The sequence below is a fragment of the Dipodomys merriami genome, unplaced genomic scaffold, assembly GCF_024711535.1.
Source record: "Dipodomys merriami isolate MVZ:Mamm:240054 unplaced genomic scaffold, mDipMer1.0.p SCAF_14, whole genome shotgun sequence".
NCBI lineage: Eukaryota > Metazoa > Chordata > Mammalia > Rodentia > Heteromyidae > Dipodomys > Dipodomys merriami.
Genome location: NW_027202715.1, coordinates 34,070,627 through 34,096,151, shown reverse-complemented (window position 1 = coordinate 34,096,151; position 25,525 = coordinate 34,070,627). Strand labels below are relative to the sequence as shown.

At 34.3% G+C, this 25,525-nt stretch overlaps 1 protein-coding gene across 1 annotated transcript in view; it reads right to left on the bottom strand.

Moving 5' to 3' along the window:
* Positions 1-685: 685 nt before the first annotated feature.
* Kif20b (kinesin family member 20B) overlaps positions 686-25,525 on the bottom strand; it is a 48,766-nt gene continuing 23,926 nt past the window's right edge. The window contains exons 19-32 of the mRNA XM_070021172.1: positions 23,657-24,893; positions 22,985-23,127; positions 22,245-22,360; positions 20,439-20,499; positions 17,814-17,939; positions 16,251-16,375; positions 14,226-14,381; positions 12,809-12,985; positions 11,887-11,997; positions 8,494-8,691; positions 5,289-5,375; positions 4,745-4,895; positions 2,116-2,258; positions 686-879 (exon numbers count right to left, since the gene is read on the bottom strand). Coding sequence (XP_069877273.1) covers positions 802-879; positions 2,116-2,258; positions 4,745-4,895; positions 5,289-5,375; positions 8,494-8,691; positions 11,887-11,997; positions 12,809-12,985; positions 14,226-14,381; positions 16,251-16,375; positions 17,814-17,939; positions 20,439-20,499; positions 22,245-22,360; positions 22,985-23,127; positions 23,657-24,893 — 2,909 coding nt within the window. The 3' untranslated portion in view covers positions 686-801. The remainder of the gene's footprint in view (positions 880-2,115; positions 2,259-4,744; positions 4,896-5,288; positions 5,376-8,493; positions 8,692-11,886; positions 11,998-12,808; positions 12,986-14,225; positions 14,382-16,250; positions 16,376-17,813; positions 17,940-20,438; positions 20,500-22,244; positions 22,361-22,984; positions 23,128-23,656; positions 24,894-25,525) is intronic.

Genomic DNA, 25,525 nt, shown 5'->3' with positions numbered 1-25,525 from the left:
TTTTAAAGCTTCTGCTTTTTGGCCCTTGCTAGCTTTTCTCAACCATTAGATCAATTACACCTTATTTATGTCTTAACAGAAGTAAATTTCATCGGTCTTGACTTCCTCATCAATAAAATGGAAAATGTATTTCCAAGATCTAAAATTCTTTTTCTTTCTTCTAGCTACCTCTGATTTGGCTCCTAGATACTATCTCTTCTTCCTTTGTAAATTTATACTTCTAATCTTCTGTGTCTTAGAAAAAGCAGAAAGCCAAATCTATCAAATTACAGGGAAACAATACCTATAATTTGTTGAGATTGGTTTGGAAATGAGGAAGAGTGGTGGGAAGGGCTCACTGTGTGCATATATAGAAATGCCAAAATGAAACCCCCTTGTACAGTCAATTGATGCAAACAAAACAGAAGACATTCTAATTAAAGACCTGGGATCTCTCCTAAACAGTATACAATCATGTTTTTGCAAATAAAACACCTATAAATGCTTACTCCCTAAATCCTAACTATAATACAGTAGAATCATAAACCAGTTTAAGTAAAAATAACAACTTTTCCTAGAATCTTCACTGATCCAATTACTGAGATGAGGGAAATACACAGTTAACAAAGAAACTATTATCAAAAAGGCCTATACAGCTCACACAAGTATAAATGATTGATTTCTTTATTGAATTAAAATTAGGCTATATAAAACAATTTCTGTACAGAGGGATCAAATGTATCATAATATAGTTATCTGTATATTACAAGTTACAGTCATTATGATTATGAAATTTACATAAGACATTGCCCCAAAAGTTTGTTATTTGGCTATTCTTGTTCGAAGTCGTCGTTTGAGAATCTGGTGATCACTCTCCTTTACTTTCTGCTCCATGAAAATCTGAAATTGGAAAAACACCGAAGAGGTTATATCATGATGCACTGTACTCAAACTGACATCTTGAACGGAAATCCTCTTGTAGAACTTTATAAAAATAATTTAACTTATACTTAAAACCTGAAATTAACAATTTTCAGTGTCTCAAAAATGGGTAAAAATGAAGACTTGTTCAAAATGATTGATGATATATGTTCATGTGCCTAATCATTCACATTTCATAGGTACTATCAGGTACATTAGTCTTTCTGTCTCTTTGACTATAGATATATCATCTTCTATTAAGATACATGCAAGAAAAATTAATTTTGTAAAAGATTACAGTATCTAATTGTAGAATTAAAATAACCTACCCTCAGCACTAAATTCAGAGTATATATGAGATTTATAAGTATCTGGAGACAAATGGCTCAGCCAATTTTAAGAAATGACCTTTCACGGCAACAAGTATATAACTTAGGAAGTAGAAAACACATTATACTGAAACTAAGAAAAGAAATGATCTCAGTCAAGGGAGGAAATTATGTACTAATCAGACAGATGGTAAAAAGTGACTAACAGAACAGTACTTACAATAGCATGTTCTAATCAACCCTAATTCTTTAACCAGTTTTATTAAGTATCAGTGTCCTATCTGAAAGCTACTATTCCAAGACAAAAATAAAAGTCTCTCCTGATTTTTCTTGGCCACTTCTGACTGAAATCTTTTCTTTTAATCATTTGCTACCTTCACTTTCATCCACTAAGCAAATGCAAGCATGATAGGAAATCAGTATCATCCCTGTAACAGCACTAACTGTTCTGAGTGAGGAGAATGACTCGCAGAGTCAGGGTGACAGCTACCATCTTTTCTTAATAGAGCCTGGAGGGCTGAGAGTAAAGGTGGGAAGAAATGGCTAAATGTCAACTCTGTATTTTTAAGGCAAATTTAGACCTATATTTGTTCAGTTATTATAATAGAGAAATATACTCAAGCGGTAAACTATTAAATCATGATAGTGCTATTGATGGAAATATATTCCTCTGATGAGATTTCAATGCAAATGTATTATAGTTATATATATTAATGGAATATTTATATTTAATTACTATAAAGTTATATCTGACACCAAGAGTGTAACAGCAGGTATTAGACATCTAAAATAATAATTTAAATCTACAAAATGCTAATTTATATATATTTCAGAATTTTACAACACAAATAGTTTTACATAAGTGAAAACTGATATGCTAGCTTACCACTTGGCCAGAAATATCAATAGGAGATGAAATTTCATTTGTGTACAATTTCCTTTTGGTTCTTTTTGGTTGAGACACATTTTCTTTACTTGCTTCTACATTTGAGAGCTTTGGCGAACTCATTGTTTCTATTATCTTCTTTGCTATAAATAAGAAGGTTAATTTTTGAGATAATTCCCTGACTGCAGAAAATTATTAAGATTTGAAATCCTTAATAATGATAAAACATACACAAATTAAAAAATGATGCAAAACAGAAACAATGACAGGAAAAAACTTAAGCTTAACACTCTTGTAAATCCTAGCTACTTAGGAGGTAGGAATCAAAAGGATCATGGTTCCATATACACAGGAGACACAGATAGGTAGGTGGACTGTGGTCCTATTCCTACTGCCAGCAAAAAACAAAAAGAAAAACAAAACACTAAAAAAACACACAAGTGGAAGTGGTGCTGTAGCTCAAATGGTAGAGCACTAGTCTTGAGCTGAAGAGCTAAGGGACAACACTCAGGCCCAGAGTTCAAGCCCCACGACCGACAAAACAACAACAAACACACACAAGCCTCTTGCAAAAATAACTAAAGCTAAGAGGAATGATAGCACACTTATCTAGTAAGTACAAGTTCCATAGTTCAAACCCCAGTACAGCCAAAAACAACCCCAAAACTGAGAAAGTAATCAATATATAAGGTGATACATTTAGTTCAATACTATTACATAAAGGTGTCCATAATGAAGATTCAGTAAAATACTTCATAATTGCAAACTCTAAGATCTATACAAAAAAGCAAAAGAGAGTAATGGCTCAAGACTAGAAAGAAGTACTATATTTTAAGGATAGTCAGAAGTTATTAAGATTAAAGCTGTCATGCTGTGTATTGGTGGCTCATGTCAATAATCCTAGCCACTCAGGAGGCTGAGATCTGAGGATCACAGTTTACAGCCAGCTTGAGCAGGAAAGTCCCTGAGACTCTTATCTCCAATTAACCACCAGAAAACTGGAAGTGGCGCTGTGGCTCAAGTGGCAGAGCACTAACCTTAAGCAGAAGGCCAAAGGAACAGTGCCCAAACCCAGAGTTCAAGCCCTATAGCTAACAACAACAACAAAAATAACGATTAAAGATGTCAGCTGGAGACTGGTGACTCATGCTTGAAGGCTAAGATCTGAGGACTGTTGTTCTCCAGTCCTAGCAGGAAAATGCATGAGACTCTTATCTCCAATAAACTACAGTGATCTCTCACTTATTGCGGGTTATGCGGGGCATCTCAAAATTAACAGAAGTCCTGCCTCTATGAATATAAATAATTAGCAATTAGTATTTCTTACTTATACAAATGCTTAAAATTGTACTCTTTTAAAGTGCAGTGCAACAAACTTGTAAGAGTACTACAGATATGCTGGGAATGTAGTCTACTGGTAGAGTGCTTGCCCAGCATGCATGAAGCCCTGGGTTCGATTCTTCAGTACACATAAATGGAAAAAGCCAGAAGTGGTGCTGTGGCTCAAGTAGTAGACTGCTAGCCTTGAGCAAAAGAAAACACAGGGACAGTGCACAGGCCCTAAGTTCAAGCCCCAGGACTGGCCAAAAAAAAAAAAAAAAAAGAGTACCTCAGAAATATTTTCAGCCCTCACAGAAAATAGTGATCCTGGGGCTAGGAAGGTGGCTCAGTGGTAGAGTCTTGCCTTGCATGCCTGAGGCCTTGGGTTCAATTCCTAAGCATGGCACTGTGGCTCAAGTGATAGAGCGCTAGCCTTGAGCTGAGGAGCTAAGGGACAGCACCCAAGCCCAGAGTTCAGTCCCCATGACCAGAAAAAATAAAAAATAAAATAAAATAGAGATCCTTGATATGAGTAGTTCAGTTTATCCTAATGGATAAGCTATCAAGTAATTCTTAGATATAAGGGCACACTGAAAAAATTACTGAGACACTAAGGGCACTGAACCAAGAAAGTTAAGGAACCTCTCTAATAAACTTTTACAAAAACTATTTTTATATAACTTATTTGACTCAACCCAACTGTTCTAGTACTTTTCCAACCTTCCCAATTCTCATCTCAAACATTTCACTTTCATTCAGATAATCCTACCAAGAAAAAAAAAAAAATCCACGTGCGCCCCCCCCCTCCCCCCCGCCAAACTCTACATGCCAAGTACATAATGCTACCTAGAATTTCAAGAACATTCCTTATTCTTTTCTAGTGATCTGACTGTAATAAATCCCTATGGCAGATGTGCATATATGCATGAATATATCTGCATGTGGATATGTACAGTACATAACTTACTGAAGGCACAGGTTCTACCATGTCAACATTATAAAGAAAAATTCACTACACATATTTTTGTAAATTCAATAGATATTACAGAAAATATATGCCGTTGACATGATCAATAGCATTAACATATACATGTAGATTTGTATGAACCTCTGTTAATCAGCTTGTTCTAGCTGGATAAAGTACTTAATGTAAGCCTCTCTCCTTCAATGGGGTAGATACCTACGCACACCATCCTTTCACCTGTTTCTTCCCAAATTAAACAGTATAAGACAATTCTGGCTTAAAGTACTCACTGAAATCAAATATTAGGAGGCACATTAAAACTAGGTCATTTAATTTTCTTCAAACCTTTTGACTGAAGAATTGTTGGAGAGTGTTGTAAGAAGTCTCCAAATTTCTGTAGCGTTCCTTCTTTTTTCTTAGTGGATAAGTTTACACTAACTGTGGGTGCCTGACTTCGTAAAGAATATGTTTTCTTAGACGATGGACGCATGGAAACCTAATAAAAGAATATGTTTTTTTTTAAATTGTCAGTGAGAAATATTACAAAAAAATGCTACGGTTCTAAAGAGACAAGAGATAAATTACCAATTCTTAGGTAAGAAATTTGGAATTAAAAAATCAGAGAGGGATAGAGAAGGTGCAAAATGAGTTTGCAAAATGAGTAATTAGAATGTTAAGTTAGAAGTAAAAGCATGAAGTGCCAGCCAATGGCCAAATGCTTAAGTTTATAGTGCATGCTGAAGACATTAAAAATTGGACGGTAAATACAACTAGATACAACTGGATTTCTGGATAATTTCTAATCAGAATTTGACATCTTAATTTCTGGCTTCCATTTTATAACGTAAATTATAGAAATGGTCAAATATGGACAAATCCAAAGACAAACCTTTTGTTCCTTTTTGACAGGAGAATTTCTAGGAATTCCTAGGAACTTAGGTGTAGCGTTCTTTTTATTTTCACATTTCACCAAGTCCTAAAAAATAACAAATTCAGCATTGGTTATTTTCTTGACAATATTTTTTCTCTAGACTCAAAAATAAAAAATCTTTCAAAGGTTATATTACTGCTTAAAATAGTGGTTCTTAATCAGGAACAATTTGACCTCAGAGATCAAATTTTTTCAATTAAATTAGATAAATGGTCAATTTTGGAGAAACCCAAAAAGAAACCTTTTGTTCCTATTTGACAGGTAATGTCTGGAGTTATTTTGGATTGTCTTTGCAGAGATAATGAGCATATTATTAACAACTAGTGGACAAAGGACAAGAATACTACTAAACATGCTTACAATTTTCATAATAGCCCCACAACAAAGAAGTGTGCAACCCCTAAGATGTCAAATATGCTGAGAATGAGACTCCCTGACTAAAAGTGTGACTTTTTCAGACCTACTATTATAAAATTACATGAGCTAAATGAAAAGCCTAGAAGAAATATTGGATTTTATTTGAACTACATCTTTAAAATAAGCACAACAATATACCTACCCTTTCCCAACTAACAAATCATACAGGCATCTATGTCTAACAGTCTGCATTGAAATTTGGCATCACTGGGCTTGGAGGGTATGTGACTTAAGTGGTATAGTACTTGCTTAATAAGTGTGGGAAGCCCTTGGTTTAATACTCAATACTAGGATGAAAAAAAGTTGGAGCCAGGAGCTAGCTGGATCATACCTGTAATGCTAGCTACTCAGGAGGATGAGATCTGAGGAATGAGTCTCAAGGCTTGAAGCCAGCACAGGCAGGGCAAGTCTGTGAGACTCTTATCTCCAATGAACCACAAAAAGCTGAAAGTGGAGCTGTAGCTCAAGTGATAGAACACTAGCCTTGAAAACAACATGTTAGGAACAGAGTAAGCCCAGAGATCAAGCCTCAGGACAAGCATTAAAAAAAAAAAAGTTGGCACCAGCAAAATCTAAGTTGAAAGTAACTTCACACAAGAAAATCATGAGAATATTACTACTATTACTTTGCTTCTTAACTAATAGGCATAGTATCTTTCTCTTTATTTCCCCACATAATCTCACAGAGGATTGCCTTTTGGTAAATACGTTAACTGAATTTAAGTATGGTAAATCTTAATTGCAATAAGGAACATAAGCCTAAAGAGAAGGAGGGCTAAATGAAAAAGGAGAAGCAGAAACAATATTATAGCTGAACAAAAGAACTCAATAGAAAAAAGAAGGTAGTAATGTGATAAGATTCCATGAAAGGGGAAAGATGGTAATCATGGAAAGTAAATGGAAATGGCTATAAACTTAACCCATCAATTCAGAGTGTTCAGTAAAGAGGTCTTTGTGGTCTTTACTGTACTGGATTAAATATAGTACTGTAAAAATTATTTTCATAAGGACCCAGTGAAGGTGTAGCAAATCAGTTAAAAAATTAAAGTTCCATAATCACATATTTAGATAATAGGAATCTGAAAATTATTTGACACACAGATGAAGAATACATATTGACAACAAAATAAGTAATTGTATGACACTCAACTTTCTTTTCCCTTAGGAAGAAAAATGAACCAAGGAAAGTCAACATGACATAGATGATGATAATAATGAAGAAGAAGATGATGATACATAATTCAAATACGTAGTGCTTTAGTGGTCTTTAAAGTGTATTGATACTCAATAGATGAACCAAGGAAAGTCAACATGACATAGATGACAATGAGATGATAATGAAATTCAAATACTTACTGCTTTAGTGGTATTTAAAGTATATTGATACTCAGTATTTAAAGTGTCATACTTGTGGCTCATGCCTGTAATCCTAGCTATTCAAGAGGCTGAGATCTGAGGATCATGATGTGAAGCCAAACAAATACCAAACACTTTTTTTTGTTGGTCAGGACCAACAAAACTGAACTCAGGACCTGGGCACTGTCCCTGAGCTTTTCTGCTAGCACTAGCACCCTACCACCTTGAGCCACAGTGTCACTTCTGGTTTTCTGGTGGTGAACTAGAGATAAGAGTTTCATAGACTTTCCTTGCCGGCTGGCTTTGAACCTTGATCCTCAGATCTCAGCACCTCAGTAGCTAGGATTACTAGTCACTAACACCTGACTAAATCCCAAACTCTTAATGCCAATTAATCAGCAAAAAGCCAGGTATGGCAAATAGTGTCAGCCTTGAGCAAGGAAGATTACTTCAAGCCCCAGAACTAACTCAGTAAACAAACAAACAAAACCCCGAATACAAGTAACTATAGAAATAAAGTTAACTATTAAGACTATTAAGACTTTAAACTATTAAGACTTTAAAGGTGTAGTATGTGTGGCAGGGGAAATATGCTAAATAATATCCCCTTGGCAAATTTATTACCTGACAGAGAGCTTCAGGAGTATGGTTAATACTATTTCTGCTCTTCCACCAGCTTGAAAATAAACTACACTTTAAAGGAGTAAAAGAAAGTTGAAGTTATTTTTGCTAGAGTTAAACTTTTAAAAAGTTACTTTAAAAAATTATTATGTATCTCTACATGCAGAGAGAATGCTAATAATTTTAAACATATAATCAATTATTTTAAAATAGAGGAAATAGAGGATTAGAAAGCTTATCTCATTGCCAAATGCACATGGCTAAGAGAGAACAAAAGGTTTACTGACAATAATATCAAGATGCTGTAAGAGGTAAAGAGTTTTTAGCCTATTACTACATATATATTTAAAAAAAAAAGCAAGCTTTCTAAAATCTATAATTTGCTGAGTACAGAGACCTAAAATTTTAATAATAGTTAAGCAAGTTACTGATTTCAGTCTCTCTAATTTCTTTAGCAATCTTTTTCTTTTCTACTGAAGGGAAATTTATTGTTTGAGCCAAACTAGTATGTTGAAGTACTAGTTCTCCAGTATTTGACCTATTATAACTTAAGTGGAACAAAGAATAAGCTATGGATTTTAATATCCAGAGATTTTTGTCTGAGGACCTATTAAGCCACAATATTTTTCCTAACTAGCATAAAATATAACATAAATTATGATATTGGTGTCCAAATCAGTTTGGAGCAGGGTGGCAGAGCCTAACTATATGCTATAACTGAACTTAATAAAATTTGCTTATTAAATACACTCATCAGTTCAATATTTACCTCATCCATTTCGCTACTCTTCCTCTTTCGAGCCTTGGAAATCTTAACTGTCACTGGTGTGGCACAACCAGGATGTTTCACTGCCATTTTGTTTGGCTGTAAAGGTGTAAACTGAATCTCTAATTCAGGTTTTGGAAATCGAGTACTGGGTTCATTTTCTGTTGATACTTCACATGAATCGAGAACTAAAGATCCATCCTAAAATAGAAACAGCAAAAAACAATTTGTAGAGTATAAGCTTATAAACCATAAAAATCTCATCAATTAATTAATGAATTTAATTAATAGTTTATTATTTGGTACAGGGGTTAACTTCAGGGGCTCCATGCTCACTTCGGCTTTCTCGTTCAAAGTTGGAACTCTACCACTTGAGAATATTTGAAGCCTAGCTTTTTTGCTGTTCGACTGGAGTTGGAGTCTACTAGACTTTTCTACCCGGGTTGGCTTCAAACCTCAATGTACTAGATCTGAGCCTTCTGAGTAGCTAGGATTACAGCCATGGCCACCAGTTCCAGGCTACAAATGACTATTTAAGACAACAAATTGGGGAAAAAGGTAAAGTATGCTGGGTCACACCAAGGACTAAAAGATTGACTTGGCAACCTTCTCTGGGTTTATATACACTATGTTAAATTAGGGAAAAGTAGAGCCAGGGGCGTATATAACATAGTAGGCTGAACGCAGCATGCATGAAGCTCTGAGTTTACATTCAATACTAACAAAATATTGGTGAGAACTCAGAGATCAGCATTTTCCATATTTACATTATCATAAGAATTTGCTCAAATGATTGCTGGACTTCTTTACGTAATCTACTAATTCAAAAATCACCAGGGAAGAGCCTAGAATTATCAACAATTATCTTAGTAATGATAGATTTCAAGTTAACTGTAAATATTCTTTGCTACTTTTCCCATTGAGAAAGTCTTTTCACTCTCTTCTCATTGAATCCAGGCTAGTTTTAATGACCTCCAGGACCATCAAGGAGATAATCGAATAAGACTGGTTCTCTAAGACTACATCAAAAAAATATTATAACTTCTATCCTATGTTTTAGGAATGCTAGTTTTCAGAATACTTCCCCTTCACACAATGCCGCAGCTCAAAAATCTAGCCACTATAAGAAGCCCAGGTCATGTCTGTCATGGGGGCTTGGGGAATTTTTTTTGACTGACAATTCTAGTCTACTGATTGACATGCCTATCCTAATGCCAGTACTTCAACTGTGTTTTTATTTGTCAAAAAAGTTTTAAAATCAGGAAAGTTTTTAGAGTTTTTTTTTTTAAGGTTTTTCTAACTATACAGGGAACCTTGTAATTCCATATGAATTTTAGAAATAGCTTTTTCATTTCCGTAAAAAATGACCATTAGAGTTTTCACAGGAATCACACAGAATCTCTACTTGCTTGGGGAAATATTGTTATTTTAACAATGTTCAATCTTCTAATTATGAGCAAGGATGCTTTTCATTTTACATTCCATCCTACAGCAATGCTTTATAGATCATCCTATACATGTGTTGTACCTCCTTGGTTAAATTTATTCTTGAGCATTTTATTCTTTTTGGTGTTCTCTTTGAGGCTAATAAAGGAGATGGGTTTATTAGTTCCAACTGTGTGTATATACACATTATCTGTGAATAAAGATAGTTTTAATCTTCAAAAAAAAAAAAAAGCCCAGGTCATAGGCATACATACATTCAGTCTAGTTAAGTATATTAAAAGGGAGCCAAAGTACACAAAAGAAAATAGCAATATAATTACCTCAAACGATGAAATATAAAATAACCAGAAGATTTTAGGACAATATATACAAATTTATGAAGAAATTAGTGCCCCATTATATGTAACTGCACAGGTAATCAAGAATTAAACCTTGTTTATGGTTCAAGTCAGCCTGGATTGCAATCCTATTACTTATGCCTCCTATATCTTGAGATGATGCCCTGCTTACGGGTTAAAATATGGTCTTGCCAACTTGTTCCATGAGCTGGACTAGGATCACAATCCCCCTAATCTTGGCGTCCTAGGTAGCCAGGATTATAAATTATTACCTTCAATTTTAAATATTTCCTGAACTTTATGTTTCATATTATTTTCCTAGTTGAAAATGCCCTTATCTTCCCCATCCTTTGCTTAGTAAGCTTATATTCACTTGAAAGATACAATCCCTAATCCACTTCTACAACCAGCCAGGGAAAATATGCTGTTTCTTCCTCAATGTTCCTTTTAGAGTTTGCCTCATGCTTTTATTATAACACTTAGCCTGTAAGGTAGGGTTTCTGTCATGTCGGATTCCTTATTCTTTAAAGTTGAGGACCATGTCTTACTGTTTAGCAAAACTCCCAAGTATATGCTCCCAATAAATGTATTTTTAAAAAGCGATGTTATCTTCACCATTTTTAAGTGAAACAGAATTTTTATTTTATTTCAGAATTCAAATGTGAAACTTGACTAGTCAGTTATTCCCATAACCCTAAGCCCTATGAAAATTAAACACTCAATTGTAAGACTTTATAATAGACTGGCAAAATTATCACATGGCTACAATTAAAAAATACTACTTATTGCCGGGCGCTGGTGGCTCACGCCTGTAATCCTAGCTACTCAGGAGGCTGAGATCTGAGGATCGCGGTTCAAAGCCAGCCCGGGCAGGAGAGACCGTGAGACTCCTATCTCCAATAAACCACCAGAAAACCGGAAGTGGTACTGTAGCTCAAGTGGTAGAGCGCTCGCCTTGAGCTGAAGAGCTGAGGGACAGCACTCAGGCCCAGAGTTCAAGCCCCACGACCGACAAAAAAAAAAAAAAATACTACTTACGCTGGGCACCAGTGGCTCACACCTGTAATCCTAGCTACTCAGCTACTCAGAAGGCTGAGATCTGAGGATCACGGTTCAAAGCCAGCCCGGGCAGGAAAGTCCATCAGACTCTTATCTCCAGTAAACCACTAGAAAACCGGAAGTGGCGTTGTGGCTCAAGCAGCTCAAGCAGCAAAGCGCTCACCTGGAGCTGAAGCGTGCAAGGACAGCGCCCAAGCCCAGAGTTCAAGCCCCATGACCGACAAAAAAAAAATACTACTTAATACTATGATTAGTAATGAAACTTCTTAGAGAGCAAATAACAATACCTATTTTGTTTTCTGTGATTTTTCTATTTCTGACAGTAAGTTTATATTAACAAACCTATTTCTAAGAGAAGATTAAAATATCATTTGGGGATTTACTCTCTCTGAAGAATGTTACCTCTTTCAAATATCTCTAATTTTCTTCTACCCATCTGAAAACACATATATCAAATTACCTGCAACAATTGACTACATTATACTTGCAAGTCTTATTTAGTGATTAGTGGTGAGTAAAGAGAGCAAGAAGTACACTGTCATCCACCACTTACCTCTGATGCACTCCTAGGAATTTCAAAACTTGTTGGCTGAATTTCAGTTTCAGTGATGCCAGGTTCTCTGGAACTATTATGTCTAGGCTGGAGATCTGTGGGTGGTTTTTCCTAAAACAAAGATTTTTTTAAAGCTATTTTTAACTTGAACATATATTTAAACACCTCACATAAAGAATAAAAAATCTATATTTGCAAGGACTAAAACAGTACAAATAAGGTTTCTTCAACAAAGATTTTACCTAATCCTCCTCCTATCAATCTTTCACCTTAAGATACTTAGGTATAGGAAGGGCTGGGCAACAATCTAGCTTCTTCTGAATCTGATCTAAAAAGAAAGATTGTTTTCTACTTCCAAAGTGTTCTGCATACATTTTCTCATTTTACTTTCAATTATCTCCTTCTGTTTACCAAAAAAAAAAAAAAAAAATCACTATTTCTACTTTCCAGGAAAAAAAAAAAGTAGACCTACACATGTTAAATGATATAGTTAATGGAGCTGAAATTTGAAGCCTGCTTTGAGGATAACACATTCTTAGAAAAATTAGAGGCTTCTTGGGAATCCAACTATAACATCAGAGTAGAAAAGGAATAATAACTAAATCTTTCTTGCAGGATACTCATCATCCCATCTTTTCATAGGATAGATCTACTCAAGTGATTTAATATATACCAGACTATATGATTAAGTTTGCTAAATTTCAATGCATATCTTATTTTACCCATCAAATATATCTCTTGCATCATCTAGTCAGTATTGCCAAGAAAACAAAGATTTTTACTGAATTCATGAGGAAAGCACACATAAGATTTAATACGAACTGTCTTTTACTATTTCAAGAGAACTGTCAACTATATGACAATTGCTCAGACTTATATTCCTATGTTCAATAAAAAAGTATAGAAATAAGATGCTACTGACTATTTCAGAAACTTCTGATGTAAACTTTTTCAGTTGTTCAATTTCATGATCTTTCTGTGTATTACTGGAGATCAGTGCTTTCAGCTGTATTTCTAAAGCTGTAACCAGCTGATCCCGCTCTTCTCTCCATTTCTGAAGGTCATTATTTTTCTCTGCCAACTGTGAGGTCAGTATTTCCTAATCAATAAACAGAGAAAACATTAAAGTAAATCTTGAAACAGAATGACTAAGAACGTTTAGAAATCTTTATTGTGTACTGCACCAACAATGCAAAAGTGAACAAGATACATGACAAACTTACCTGTAAGACCAAATACATAATAATACCATCATGTCCATATACTTTACTTATTCCTACTCCATCTTATTCAAAAAAACATGCTAATGGGTCTTTCAATAGCAATTATAATTTCTCTTTTAAATAAATTCTGGAATTTCCACTAAAATTTGGAGAAATGTAAAACTGTAGTAAAATAATAAACTTAACAGTAACAATGGAAAATGAACATTTAAAACCAGTAATTTGTAATGAGTCACAAAATCATAAAGTGTCTCATAGTAAATTTAAGAAAAAATGTACAGCACCTAAGCATAAAAAAAGTAACACTGCTGAAAAAGAGACTGAAGAATGCTAATGAAATGGGGAAACATCCTGTGTCCAAGAGCCAAAGATTTCTCCTCCCGGTATACTAGGTCAATTAAGATCATGCATGTACACGTAGGTATAGAAGTAGAAGAGCTAGCTCTCAAAGTTATATGAAATGCAAATAATCTAAAGCAGTCACAAGTACTTTTAAAATGAAGAACAAAGTGGAAGCAATCAACTATGTTATTTAAAAACCTATTAGGAGTCATGACAGAGCTAGGTGCTGGTGGCTCACTCCTGTAACCATAGCTACTCAAGAGGCTGAGATGTGAGGATTGCGGTTCAAAGCCAGCTTAGGCTTTAGTCCATGAGATTCTTATATGCAATTAACCACCAGAAAACCAGAAGTGGCCCTGTGGCTCAAAGTCATAGAGCACTGGCCTTGAACAGAAAAGTTCAGGGACAGCATCCGGGCCCTGAGTTCAAGCCCCATGATCAACAAAAAATTAGTCAAGACAGTATGACAATGATATAAGGACAGAGAAATCAATGAACTAAAGGTCCGTAATATGTGACATTCTACAAAAGCACCAAAGCAATTCAATGGTGGAAACAATATGATTAAACATATGGTATTGTTACTGAATAATTAAATAATTAACCTTAACCCTAAGCTTATCTATACCATGTATACAAATGAGCCCTTGAAAAAATGATTTATGACAAAAATTATGGAATAATGGGGAAGACTTCGATAAATATTACATCAGTTGGCAATCTACATTAAAACAAAAGATAATGAAATACATTTTTAAAAAACCTGCAACTGACCACTTCAGTTTGTTGCTTTAAACAACGCTCTCTATCTTCAGCATACTTCTTCATCTCTTTGTTTCTCAGATTCTCAGCTTCTTTTGCTTGTGTTATAAGCATCATTTTTTCTTCTAGCCATTTCTTTCTGTCAGCTTTATATTTATCTTCAGCTTCCTGAAAGTAACAAGTTACTATTATATGTCTAAGTAGTCAGAAAATCTGTTTTTGTAACGTTTTTATACAATTCAGCACTCTCACTGTTTAAAAACTATTAAAGTTCTTCAATGACAAAATTAAAACTTACTTGAGACTATTTTTTTAAAAAAGACATTAGCTGGCTTGCTTTTCTTTTTTTATGTGCCTGTCCCGGGGCTTGAACTTTGGGCCTGGACACTGTTTCTGAGCTTATTTTGCTCAAGGCTAGTGCTCCCACTTGAGGCACTGGATTTTTTTGTAGTTTATTGGAGATAAATCTCACAGACTTTCTTGTCCAGGCTGGCTTCAAACTTCAATACTCAGATCTCAGCCTCCTGAGTAACCAGGAATACAGGCATGAGCAACTAAGGCCTGATTTTTCTTTTTTTTTATAAAGTTAATTTTTGTCTAAAGCCCTAGCTAAGGTCAGTGAGTTTAAAAAGAAATAAATGAAAAGAGTTACAGTGATCCAAGTCTTCTTAAATGTCAGGGGAAAAAACCTAGTTTGTGATAGTCACTTCTAATTGTATGGTTCCAAGCATAAAACATTATTGGGTGTAAAGGATGCCACACAAAGAATAGCTTGTCGAAGAGGACCATTAAAGGAACACTTAGGTGGCTCATGCCTGTAATCCTAGCTATTCAGCAGGCAGGGATCTGAGGATCATAGTTCAAAGCCAGACTAGACAGGAAAGTCTGTGAGATTCCTCTCCAGTTAATTACCAGAAAACTGGAAGTGGCACTATGGCTCAAAGTGGTAGAGTGCTAGCCTTGAGCAAAAGAGCTCAGGGACAGCACCCAAACCCCAAGTTCAAGCCCTAGGACTGACAAAAAAAAAAAAGGAAGGGGGAACACTTAGAATAAATGTACAGAAATATATATTAATGACTTTCAAAGTGAGTCCTATAGATCCTGTGGGTTAAGACAACTAATTTTATATATTCAAAATTAAGTAAAATTCCATTTTAAATAGAAATAATAGTACCACTTTCAAATGCTTTATTACTGTGTTTCAGTTTCAAACAATAATACCTGTAGATAAACTATGGCAGTCCATTCCACTATTTTGAAATATACTGAATCTTAGGTAAGTGATTCGTCTTTTGAGAAAAATGCAAATATAGCAACACTTCTTAAATGAACATTCTCAATATGACTGTGCATTTTTTTCCATAGTAAACAGACAATTATTCTAGCTGCTTTGGGATTTTTGTAAAAGAAAGGTTAAATTCTAAGCTATATAATGAATGCTATATAATAGTCATTAACTGTTACAAGAAAAGACATTTTTATTTTGTTTTCAATGTTCAATTATATACATCTATATTTAATAAAATAATTTAGAAGTTACCTTTCAAAAGCATTAATATGTTTCCTATAATTCCAACATTATGCCTAAGAATGTAGCTTCTTAAATCAGGTACAAAATTTAAACAATATTTAATAAATCTCCTAGAAAAAACATTCCACCCATTTTTGTATTCTACACATAGCAAAAGAATTAACACTAATAATTTTCCTGATAGTCATTTTCTCTGAAGCAGTATTTGTTGCTGAGTAGGAAATTTAAAGAGTAGAAAAGTATGTACAAAAACACTAGAGGTGATTAACAAATTAAATATATAAAATTAGGTCCAAAGTATTGTATTTTCTTTAGCACATAATACACTGTTTAGGAATATTTTGTCCATGTCATTTCAATGTACACTGAAAATGTGTATCTAGTGGTATGTTAGTATTTCCTATGTATTATTCTACCCATATCAAAACTAATTACAAGGCATAAAATTCTCAATTCTATGAGACAGAGGGAGAAAGAGACAGACACACAGAGAAGGAATGTCATACCTGTAACTCATCATGAAGCTTACAGAGCTTTATATTAAGGACATCAGTGTTATCCTCATCTTTATTTGGCCGTTGATTATTTTTGGTTTCTAGGTCTTTGCATTTTTCCTTCCATTTTTCCAATTCTAGTTGAAGAAATAAAATTATTTTTAAAAACACATCCACAAGTTGGACAATATAGAGACAGATAAGACATTCATTACAAACAAAATTCAGTAGAGCCCAGAAACAAATAAAAAAGTGATGCTATTTTAACAACTGAACTCTTTTTTGGTTTTGTGCTGGTCCTATGGCTTGAACTCAAGGCCTGCATACTGTCTGACTTTATGGTGCTTAGATAAGAGTCTCATGGACTTTCCTGTTCAACACTTTCCTGTGTTGAACCACAATTCTCAGATCCAAGCCTCCTGAGTAGCTCTGATGAGAAGCATTGGCTACCTGGTGCTCATTAAGCACTGGTGGCTACTCAGTCTGTCACTATAGCTACTCAGGAGGCTAAGTTCTGAGGATCAGGGTTCGAAGCCAGCCCAGACAAGAAAGTCTAGGAAACTCTTATCTCCAATTAACCACCAAAATCCAGTAGTAGAGCTGTAGCTCAAGTGATGGTATGCCAGCCTTGAACAAAAAAGCTAAGGAACAGCACCAGGCCCTGAGTTCAAGCTCCAAGACCAGTACAGAAGAGTTCTTGTCAAGTTCTTCATGAAGAACTTACAGAAACCTCTCAGGAATCCAATGACTAATGTTCAGACAACATAGTAAAAATTCATTCAACCTTAATTATGTAGGATAACTTTGGACAGTTTTCAAGCAAAGTTAAGCTAAGACCATCAAAGTAGTTGGGGAAATAGGAAGTGGCATTAATTTTTCATTATCACCCAGACATTCAACCAATACACATGTATATGCAAGGTTTATAAACATCTCATATTTATAATCTCATGTGATCTTCCTAATAATTCTTTACAATCACATACACTTTACTGTCATTATTAACAATATTTTACAGAGGAAGAAAATCAGAGTAATTTAACAAAAGTAACTTACCAAGGTTATATATTAAGATAACATTGGCAGTTTCTAATTCTAAATTTTGGGGGACTCAATTGTAATTGAGTACAGTTATATTATAATTGTGAAAGGTCCTGGGAACCCAACATACAAAATAATAAAGTAAATACAGTTCTTGACCTTTCTACAAGAGTACGAATAGCTTAATTATTAGCAAATAACTGATGACATTCTGAAGGAAATGGCATCAGAATATTTACTGAGTTAATATAGATGGCAACTTGAAAAGCTTTGACAAATGTGAAACTCAAAATCTATTTTTGATGTCTGGGAACATCTTGAAACAAAATTCCTAAGTCATTAAGAGTATCCTTTACACATATAATTTTACTTAGATACATCAGTTTCTATCAAAGTGGAAAAATGACAAATGACAGGACATTCAAAAAACATTTTTTCATTGAGTATTATTATCCATTCCACACTACTTTAAAAAGATAAAAGAGCTAAGGAAACAAGAGTTATGTTTTTATGTAGTAAGCAATCTTGTTTTACCTGTGGTCAGCCAATTAGCTTCTTCTAATCTAGCTTCCAGTACCTGGTCTTGTTCTACTTGAGTTTGCTCTTGTTCTGCCAGTGTCATTCGCATGTCGTTAATAATTTTCTCTTTAATAGTTAGTTCTAAATATTTGGAGAAAATATTTTAGAAGTTTGAAACATTTAGATTCAATTTTCCTTAAATACTTCTACAACTAAAATACACTTTGTCAACTACACTTATTATTCTCACATGATTAGAAGCACTGTTTTATTAATTACTTTATATTCAATACCTACCGTATTACTGGCATACATCTCTCTCTCTCTCTCTCTCTCACAAACACACACACACACACACACACACACACACACACACGTATAACAGATATAAAGATCAATGCTTGGAGGACTGAAAAGAGATGGAAAAAGAACCTTTTGACATGAAATTAATTATCCTATTATTACTTATAAACATAAAAATCTTGATTACAAAAAAACTTTGACCTATTATTGAAAATATCAAGTCCTCATTCCAGAAAAATATTTAAAATCAAATATTTACTTTTAATACTTATTAAGTCAACTCTTCTAAAATTGATTTGGAAGTCTTAGAAAATAACTATAGTGATGACTTAAGCAATTTTATTTTAACTCTGCCTACAAACAAATAAAAAGGAAAGATGAGTTTGTTGCCTCTGGTGAAGGGATTGAGTGGCAGGGCTTCTGATGTCAGAGATAAAAAATCTCTTGCAGGCATACTGAACCTTGGACTGCTTTAAATGACATGAATCTTAAAAGATGGGGTTTCATCAAAGTACACATAAAACAAACAAAACTGTAGGGGGAAAAAAGTTTTCTTTTTTCTTGGTTGTGGAGCTTGAACTGAGGACCTAGGTGGTGTCCCTAAGCTCTTTCACTCAAGGCTAGTGCTCTACTACTTGAGCTACAGCTCAATCACTCCTGGTTTTCTGGCAGTTATTGGCAATAAGAGTCTCATGGATTTTCCTGCCTTTGAACTGAGATCGTCAGATATCAGCCTCCTGAGTGGCTAGGATTACAGGTGTGACCCAGTGCCCAGCTAAAGAGTTTTAATTTTCATTATTTCTGCTTAGTGATATAATTTATCAGGAATTTCTCCTTGGATAAAAGTTATCTCAGAATTGCCCATTAATTCAGGGATGATTATTGGCAAATATATTCAGATTGTACATATAATTTTGTTCAAAGAATTCCTTCCACTTAAAAATCTTTATTTTGACTCTGGAGTAAATTTATGTATCTAGTTCTCAATTAAGAAAGTTCCAGGCAGGAAAGCAAGATGGCATGTGAAAATCATCTACAATTTTAAGTCCATAAATGAGAAGAGTCAAGTGACAAAAGGAAGACAATATTCTGAAGAGTGAGATAAAGACTGTTGAGAATCATTAAATAGGTAGCAAGGCAGCAAAAAATGAAAGAACTCAGGCAACAGCAGAGTTCGAAGAAAGGAAAGCAAAGTTCAAGATAATGTCACAATGTGAAATAGACAAGCCAGGAGACAGTTGATTCTAGCTACAAGGTAAATCTAGACTACTCACAAAGTTTAAACCCAAACAGAGATTTTCAGATTGTGATTAAAGTGCTTTGTCAAAGAAAAGCAACCTGTTTCCCATTAGCTTGTGACAGTACAAAGCCATCTTGAGAAAGGGCCTATTGTTTCAGATTGTAATACTCTGGGGCCTGAAAACAAGGAATACTCATGGATCATCATGGAGCAGTGGACACTCTGGCACAGAGTATGGGACAAAGATGGTTACAAGAGACAGTCAGGTTTCAGAAAGAAAATGTCTTGCCATGATCCCATAGAAAGTTTACGCTATAAGGATGAGTACTGGAAACATATGATGACATGCCATGGTAGTCAGTGCCTTTACATTTCATCAGGAGGGAGTGCCTTCTCTTCAGTGAAAATAAATACTAAGTCTGTGGCTGATTTAGTACTCTTCCTCCAGAGCTTGCATTCTGCATTCTGGCTGCCTGTACTAATTGCTGGGTAGGTCAGAGCCCTGCACTCAGACCCTTAAAATCAAGGTCTCCACAGATACCCCCTACACATAGAGGTGAACTGACTGGCAGGGCCTGAATGCACTGAGACATGCTCTAAAGAACTATATACTGGCGGGTACTTGCTGAGAAACAGGACTGTAGGCCCAAGTTTAGAGCTCTGAATCATCAAGCTTACTCTACAAGTGCCTCTTCAACGAAAGGAAGTGCATTGCTGGACAGGATCTTTAAGCATGGAAACCAGCAAGCCGGACATTTAGATTTCTCAGTTCTCCCTGAGCTAGAACAGACTCAATGCTGAGTTTGCTCTTCACATTCTCTGATAGGGTCACCCTAAGGCCTGGACTCTTTTCTGACCCAAGGACACAACCAGAGTGGAATGAAACCTAGAAATAAAAACTCAGGCTTGAGTCACCAGTGCCCAGCTACAAGAGTAAGTTCATAACTAATTCATAAGAATTAACACTTGTCTTTTGAAAAAGTTACAACTTACGCTGCCTTCAATTTACATTAGAATTTTCATAGGAAAATGTGAATCAATTGTTACTGCAAAAAACCTAGTGATTTTAATATAGGAAGTAGAAGTTTGTTCCTGACCTTTGCACATTTCCTCATATTGTTGTCTGGTGTCTTCCATTTTCTGAATACTTAACTGTTCCTACAACATTAAAGAATATAAATTAAAAGCAAGTATAATTTAGAAGACTTAACAATACTTAACAATATACCTTGAAAACAGAGTTCAACATTAAATCTAAAGTCAGTCTTATATGGCTATCAGTCTCAAGCTTCCAAGTTTCTTTCACCCCAGAGTAAAAGGCAGGCTGAATGAAAATAGTAATACAAAAACAAAAAAACACTTTATACTTTTAATCTAAGTTATGATTACGTAACTGCACTTGCTTAGCATTGTAAGTAAATGTTTTCTCACAACCAAAATAAGCACAAACACAGGAAGATGGAGGTCTACTGTGTATTTAATGTAGAAGAAATGAGAAAACTATAAAAAAGTTCCCCATTTGTGAACTCAAAAGTGCAGACAAAATAGCAGCCATTATCTAGAAGTACTTTCAAAGTGTGAAAAATGTAACAGGAGTTATAAGTGATAAAATGAGATTATAGGCAAAGGAAATCATATAATTCTAACTTGTTAGATAACCAAAACTTCACTTCCAATCTCATCTAAGTTCTTCTATATCTTCTAACTTCACATGTTTCCCTATGAATCATTACAGTCTTAAGGATCTCTCGGTCTTATTGTGAAACTAGATTGCTTTATTTGGACAATATTCTGTTGAGAACTATAATCATGTTTATACCTGAATATCTATTGGCTTACTACTTCATTTAAAAGCAAACATGGAAGCAAACATTATATCTGTAATTATTTGTTGCCTTACAAAAATTAAATGCTGTCAGACACATATAACCATTTTTCTTTTCTTTTTTTCTTTTCTTTTTTTTTAAATAGTTGCATATACAATCACAGTTTTATTACACATGTATACTCTTCAGTAGGAAATTATAATATGCTTAATCTTGAGAATATTAAATGAGAATCACATTTCTGTTATTTTTTTTCAATTGTCATTTAAAAAATTACCTTAGCTACCAAAAGTCAAGACATAAGCATCGACACAAAACTGTTAACTGTACTATGTACTTCACCATAATTAATCAGTTTTATCCTACTCAGGATAAAATACCACATGTAGTTATCACATATCCTTATTCTTCTTTAATAATTCCCCAGGCTTTGTTTAGAAAACTTCAAATTTTACATTTGTCACGCATTGTACAAAAACATCTTCAACTTCAGTGTGCTTAATGGTTTCTCATGAACAGAATGACCTTATGAATTTTACAAAGGAATACAAAATGGAATATGGCCTCTGATAACATAAAAAAAGATCATGGTATCCATATGCCTACTGGCAATGTTATTTGTGAATAAGCAGGGTTTAATGTCTCCTGTAGTTAATTTTTTTTTTTTGGTTCAGTCAGTTCTGGGGCTTGAACTCAGAACCTGGGCATGTCCCTGAACTTTTTAGCTCAAGTTTAGTGATCTACCACTTTGAGCCACAGCACTACTTCCACTTTTCTGGTGGTTAATTGGAAAACAGTCTTACGTGCTTTTCTGCACTGGCTAGTTTTGAAATGCAATCCTCAGATCTCAGCATCCTAAGTAGCTAAGATTAAAAGCATGAGCCACCAACGCCCAACTTTGTGACTGTTTTTGAACTTCCATATTCTCTTAGTCAGAAGGAAGTCACTTTGCTCTTAATTTTTAATATTGTTATTTTTCTGTTTCCTCCCATGTGTTTAACGTTTTGGGTGGAGGGTACTTGCCTAGCATGTATAAGACCCTGGGATTTAAGCTCTACTGAAAAATGAAGCCATTACCTTGAGTTGTTGAATAGTTCGTTGTTTCATATCTATTTCCTGTGAATACTGGTTTTTCTTTTTCTCCAGTTCATTAATCTTAATCCTCTGTAATTTCTCCTCATCACGCATTACAGCTACCTGCAAATCAATGTTTATTAAGAATTTTTTCCAAACTGCTTTTCGTTGTTCAAAATGCATTGCTACTTGCTACTTGATATCTTTTAACATTAGAAAAAATTATAAATATTATTAAAATTGTACATACAATTAAGTTAAATGTGTTTTTTTAATAGAGAAGAAAAAATAATAGAAAATAATTGTCAACAATTGATGCCTTTGCTATTTGGTAGTGGAGAGAGTAGAAATGATTTTTTGTCCCTTATCTTTGTAGAATTTGAATTTCAAATCATGTAATTCCCCAGTTTTACATTAAATTATAACAAAACATACTATAAAAGCCCGACTGCATATACTGCATACACTTTACATAATAAACAAAAACTACTCTCTATTTTCTTTGTAAAGGACCTGCATTTAGCAGTCACTTAGAGAAGGGATTGTAATATAAAAAACATGGTTTTTACTGTTGGTCTTCAGCCTGTTTAAGGCAGCTAAAATTTCTTTAGTAAAATAACATTATTTTAAGAAAAATTCTGAATTTAATGTGTTCTATTTAAAACTAAAATAGTATGTAAATGACAGAGAAAAGGAAATCATCTTTATATATATTGAAATGGCCACATAACTTTTCAATTAACTTGCCTCTTTCTGTACTTGTTCAATTTGCTTTTTGGCATCAACCAGTTTCTCTTTTAGCTCAGCATAATCTTCTTCCTTTCTCTGAAGATCTGCTTTGAGATTCTGAGAAAGAACACAGCTTGCAGCAAGCTCTTCTTTCAATCTAAAAAAAACGTTAACACATTTTTATAGTAAAATACCATTAGCCACTTATGATCATGGAATGAACTGTTAACAATCTTCACAAAGTAACGTCTATTCACAAACATGGAATAAGCAAACAAGTGATCTAGAAAGGATTTCGTATGACATTTGTATAAGCACATCTTTATATAAAACTTTCTTCTTGATTTCTTTGTTGCTTTGTATGTCCCTCCTCCACGATATAACCCCTGCTTTCACTGTATTTGATGTTGGTATAATTTGTGGAGGGGAAGGGAAAAAAACAAATCGTTTAAATAGGGATACAGGTGGACCCATTGCAACAATGAGATGTACAATTCATTATGTTGAAAAATGAATTTTACAACTTTGGTGGGGTGGGGGAGTGGGAAAAATTAACAATTAAAAAAAAATAACTTCTTCTAAAGGTTTATATGAGTGAAGTTCAAGTTCTTCATTCATTATCCATGCTACATTTTACCAGGTTAACTTATGCCCATCTGTTAAAAATTATAGCAAAATAAGCTTACTTTTCTGTTTCCTGCCTGTTGTTTTCCTTTTCATCTTCCCTTAATTGAAGTAAATGCTTCATTTCTTGCAAATTGTTTGTTAACTGTATGATTTCTTCTTTCAACTTGATTTCCTTTTCACTTAAATCTTTGGTGTTTTTGACAGAATCCTGAAGGTTTGATTGAAATTCCTCCAGATTCCCTTCCAGCTTTAAGATGATAGATTCTTTTTCCAAAACATCTTGTTGTAACTTGGCTAAATGCCTACTTTCATCTTTCTGAGTCTCTAAGACTGTTTCAAGTTCCTTTATTCTCAACTTATAGCAAGTAATGTCTTGTGTAAGTTCTGAAAGCGCTCTCTTTCCTTCAATTACATGCTGTTCTTGAGCATCAAGACTAACATGTTTTTCTTGAAGTTCTTCTTTCAGTTGCTGTATAAGATTTTCTCTTTCTTTTAGGAGATCATCTTTATTCTTATCTTCTCTCTCTTTTACTTTTAGTCCATTGTTTTCATCCTTATAGCCTTTTACTTCTGCCTGTAGTTTTTCAATTTGTTGCTCTAGTTCTTGGATCTGATGACTTTTTTTGGAGGAAGCTTTCACAATCTCCCTACATTCTTCCCAAATGGCTTCAATACTAGAGTAGAAAGAACTTTCCCTGCTGAGTTCTTGAATAGGATAGTCTTTAACCTGCTTACTTAAGAAATCATTGTCTGAAAAGTGTGACTGTATATTTGAAAAATGATCCTCCTGAGAACCCTTTGACAAATCCCAAAGGTTGAGTAAGTCTATGTTTGAGGTCTGAGAAACTGAATCAAGTGAACGTAGTTCATCTATTTTGGTTTGCATTATTTTTATTTGTGAAACATTGTTTGTAATACATCTTGTAGCAGTTTCTATCTCCTTTGACAATTTCATGATCTTGTCCTCCAGTTCTTGATTTATACCTTTCTGCGCATGTAATTCAGCAACTACACTGTCATAACTTGACTGAATTTGTTCTATTTGGATACTTAAGGTTAAGCTCTCCTTTTTAGAAAAAGAAAGCTCCTCCTGCAAACTAACAGTTTTTTTACTTAATTGTTCTTTTTGTTCCTTTTCATTTTTAAGTTCTTTCTGAACACTGAGTAAAAGTGTTTTCAGCTCTTCATTACTTTCTTGTAAAAATCTATTCTCTTCCTCATCTTCTAAAATAATCTGTTGAATTTTTTCACTTTTCTCCTTTTCTTCAATGGCACTTGAACTAACAACTGTAGTTCCTTTAAAATTAAGAAAAATTTTATTAACCACACAAGCCTCAATAAAATTAGGATAAGACTTAAAACATGAAAGTAAAGCTTTTGAGTTTTTCTGCCCAGGCTGCCTCTAAACCACTATTCCCTGATTTCAGTATTCTGACTAGGTAGAATACTGTCAATCACTGGTCCCTGGCATGAAAGCTATTTTTAACTACTAAAAGCAGAGTAGCTGGTAGTTTATGCCTGAAATTCTAGCTACTAGGGATGCTGAAATCTGAAAATTGAAATTTGAAGTCAGCCTGAGCAAAAAAGTCCATGAGATTCTTATTTCCAACTAATCAATAAAAAACTAGAAGTAGAGATGTGGGTCAAGTGGTAAAGCATCAGCCTTGAGTGTAAAAGCCAAGAAACACTGCAAAGCCCCGAGTTCAAGCTTGAAGGAAAAGAAAAAGCAGAGTGAAAAAAATTAGAGGTATACCAAATAAAGTGATAAAAGCATAATATCTAAAAACTTGTCTATTTAAATCCAATGGTCATTAAATATACTCAGCCACATGACAGTGTGTAACTGTTAACAAAAAATGTTACAACATTTAGATTTTCCCTTAGTCAATCAAGTAAGTTCTCCTATTTAACAATTTTTCTATCTACTG